This window comes from Haliotis rufescens, unplaced genomic scaffold, assembly GCF_023055435.1.
Source record: "Haliotis rufescens isolate VD_foot unplaced genomic scaffold, xgHalRufe1.0.p SCAF_550, whole genome shotgun sequence".
NCBI classification, from domain to species: domain Eukaryota; kingdom Metazoa; phylum Mollusca; class Gastropoda; order Lepetellida; family Haliotidae; genus Haliotis; species Haliotis rufescens.
The window spans coordinates 12,501-15,597 of NW_025964280.1; the positions used below are offsets into that span (position 1 = coordinate 12,501).

The following is a 3,097-nucleotide window of genomic DNA, read 5'->3' on the forward strand; positions in this document are numbered from 1 at the left end:
TCACGATCCTCTCTGACTGTGAGTTAGAACACATCAGACAATAACTTGATTTCTTTAAAAATCAATAAATTAAATTATAACATAATCCAGAGTCTAAATCCTATAAATCTCGGGGCACTGGAATTAACCAGTTGTTCACTCGTCACGCCCAAAGTTCACGTGCGATTTTTCACATGGATACAGCATTTATATGTACTCGCTAAAATCACCGCAACCGTGAAGATCCGGGATAGAATAGGTCTTCAGCAACCCACGCTTGCTTTAAAAGTCGACTCTGCTTGCCGTAAGAGGGGACCAACACGATCGGTGGTCAGGCTCGCTGACTTGGTTGATGCATGTCATCGTATCCCATTTTTGTAGATCGATGTCCATGACATCAGTCACTGGATTGTCTGGTCCAGACTCGATTATTGACGGACCGCCGCCATATAGCCGGGATATTGCTGAGTACGACAAACAAACAAACAAACAAACAAACAAAACATAAAATCACAGGGTACCGCCTTTCGAGAAGCATGACGTACTATGGAGCTTCTTTGCTTCGCCTCTATACGTGTATACGTTAGGAATACAGAATACACAACAATTCAAAATTATATTAGCGTTCGCTTGTCACGCCGAAGACCCGGGTTCGATTTCCGACATGGGTACAATGTGTGAAGCCCATTTCTGGTGTCCCCCGCCGTGATATTGCTGGAATATTGCTAAAAGCGGCGTAAATCCGTACTCACTCACTCAAAATTGTATTACCGAAGAGCACGTTATTAATGCAAACACTACGAGAACCAACCATAAAACAAGGCAGTCACGACTCAATTTGTAGTTTGTGTTGACGTTATCGACGCGTTCCGCTTCCTCTGACGACAGGGAATTTACTTTTGAGCTGTAGTGTAATTTCTCTTCCGCCTGGGACTGTCCATATGATCATGGTGGTGTTAATTGGTTTCAGGTAAAAGTCAGTGGTTACAGTTCGTCCCAACATGACAGCCCCGAGTTACAACGAATCGAGTAAGTCTCGCGGTGGCGTGGACGGGCGCAGCTACACGATTCCCAACGACAGCGTGTGTGTCAGGACAAGGATCTGCGGCGAAAATATTGACTTGACATCTTTGTTGAAAGCCGTCATGGAGATCAAACAGATGGTCAGTGAAAACATGTCCTTTGTAGTTTATAAGCTGGACAGGTTAGAGATGTGTAAGGATGCAGAAATACACCATTTAAAGGACGCGGTAAGCCGGGCGGAGGACACTAACCGAATTCTCAATGAACAGTTGTATGCCTATCGTATCAATGAACAGAAGATGCGGTATGAAATAAAGCTACTGAAGAATGAAAACAAAGAACTGGGGACGAAGGTGACGAAATGCCAGTCTGAAGTCGCATCTGTGACTAATCAGTTCCGCAAATTAGACGTCATGACAGAAAAGATGGATCTGGTGCTTCAAAAAACATCCTCCTCATCAGCATCTGTATCCCTTAACAACATCGCAACCCAAACACCACCAGAGACAGCACAACTCAGTGAAAAGAATTTCACTCCTGAAACACCATCTGTCAGACACGGGGTAACTCGCACCTCACCCTCACAAGATTGTCCAGCTTCTGATGTTGGTAGATGTGCACGGACACAAAAGTCTACAATTGCTGATGAACCATCGCGCAATGATACACGAACGTTTAAATTTGGGAGTGTAGAAAATCACCACTCTCACCTAGTTGGGAATAAACTGAATATCAAAACACCAAACTCAGATGGAGAAAAGAACATAAAAACGGAACAATATGTGTTGTCCCGTCTCAAGGGACCTGCAGGCATTGATGGTGTAAATGCAGCAGTGACGCGATATGCCGCTGACAGAAGTGTAAGGGTGACACATGTACGACACATTAAGACCTGGCGTGGTAGGGCCGGGCGACAAACGTACACAGTGCTGATTGATGTAGCTTGTGATGATTCCCACAAAATACAGGACAAATTCTGGCCGGATGGTGTTTATTGTAGACTTTACATTCCCGAGGTAGAAATGACAACCAGGAACGGGGACAGAGCACGTGACAGGGATACAAAATAACTATAGGGTGCAAATGTAACGTAAGGCTCAAAGGATCCTGACACGCACAAGGGATGCAACTCTTCACAGACAAATGAAGTGCCTTAAACGAATGGCCTGCAAATATGACGTTTTCATGAAAGGCGCAACTACGAGTGAAAATGGCAACTTTGTAGGTCACAAGCTCAGATAAACATTTTATTTGACAAGAAATGTTAATTTTATTAGGTATTTTCTTGCATGACTTTCATGATCTTACTCTGAATACCATTGTGTCGTAGAATGAAAGTACATGTAGTTCCGACTCTAGAGAAATATTGATTTCGTGTTTGGATATTTATACAATATACATATTAAATGTGTTTAGGTCCTTACTCTTCAAGGAACTCGATGATTGTTTACACATATTCCTTAACGATAATCTATTTTTATACAAAAATATACAGAAGTATTATTTTTCCTGTTTAATGAACACGGTGGCTCCAAGTGTGGGTGGGATGGCTTCCTGCAAGGATGCAGTTTAATAACAAGTAACTAAAACATTTACCCACCTGAACTAGAAATAAAGGCGACCAGTGAGGCTGCCTCATCTGTTTCATTACGGAAGCCTTTTAGGGCCATTTTTTAAATATTTTTTTTTACACTATCTTGAAATTTCAAGATACTAAGTTGAAATTTCAAGATACTATCTTGAAAGTCAGGATACTAAGTTTAAATTTCAAGATAGAGAAGTTGAAATTTCAAGATAGAGAAGTTGAAATTTCAAGATACTATCTTGAAATCTCAAGATACTAAGTTGAAATTTCAAGATACTTAGTTGAAATTTCAAGATACTAAGTTGCTATTTCAAGATTATTCACTTCAAACATATTTTTACATCTAAGGATGTTAAAAACTTATCTTGAAATTTTAACTTAGTATCTCGAAATTTCAACTTAATATCTTGAAATTTCAACTTAGTATCTCGAAATTTCAACTTAATATCTTGAAATTTCAAGATAGTATCTTGAAATTTCAACTTAGTATCTTGAAATTTCAAGATAGTC

At 40.2% G+C, this 3,097-nt stretch overlaps 1 protein-coding gene across 1 annotated transcript in view; it reads left to right on the top strand.

Moving 5' to 3' along the window:
- The window catches only part of LOC124137763, a 3,185-nt gene extending 527 nt beyond the window's left edge, over positions 1-2,658 (top strand). The window contains exon 2 of the mRNA XM_046504203.2: positions 950-2,658. Within this exon, the coding sequence (XP_046360159.2) occupies positions 981-2,072 (1,092 nt within the window). The 5' untranslated portion in view covers positions 950-980 and the 3' untranslated portion in view covers positions 2,073-2,658. The remainder of the gene's footprint in view (positions 1-949) is intronic.
- Positions 2,659-3,097: the final 439 nt, after the last annotated feature.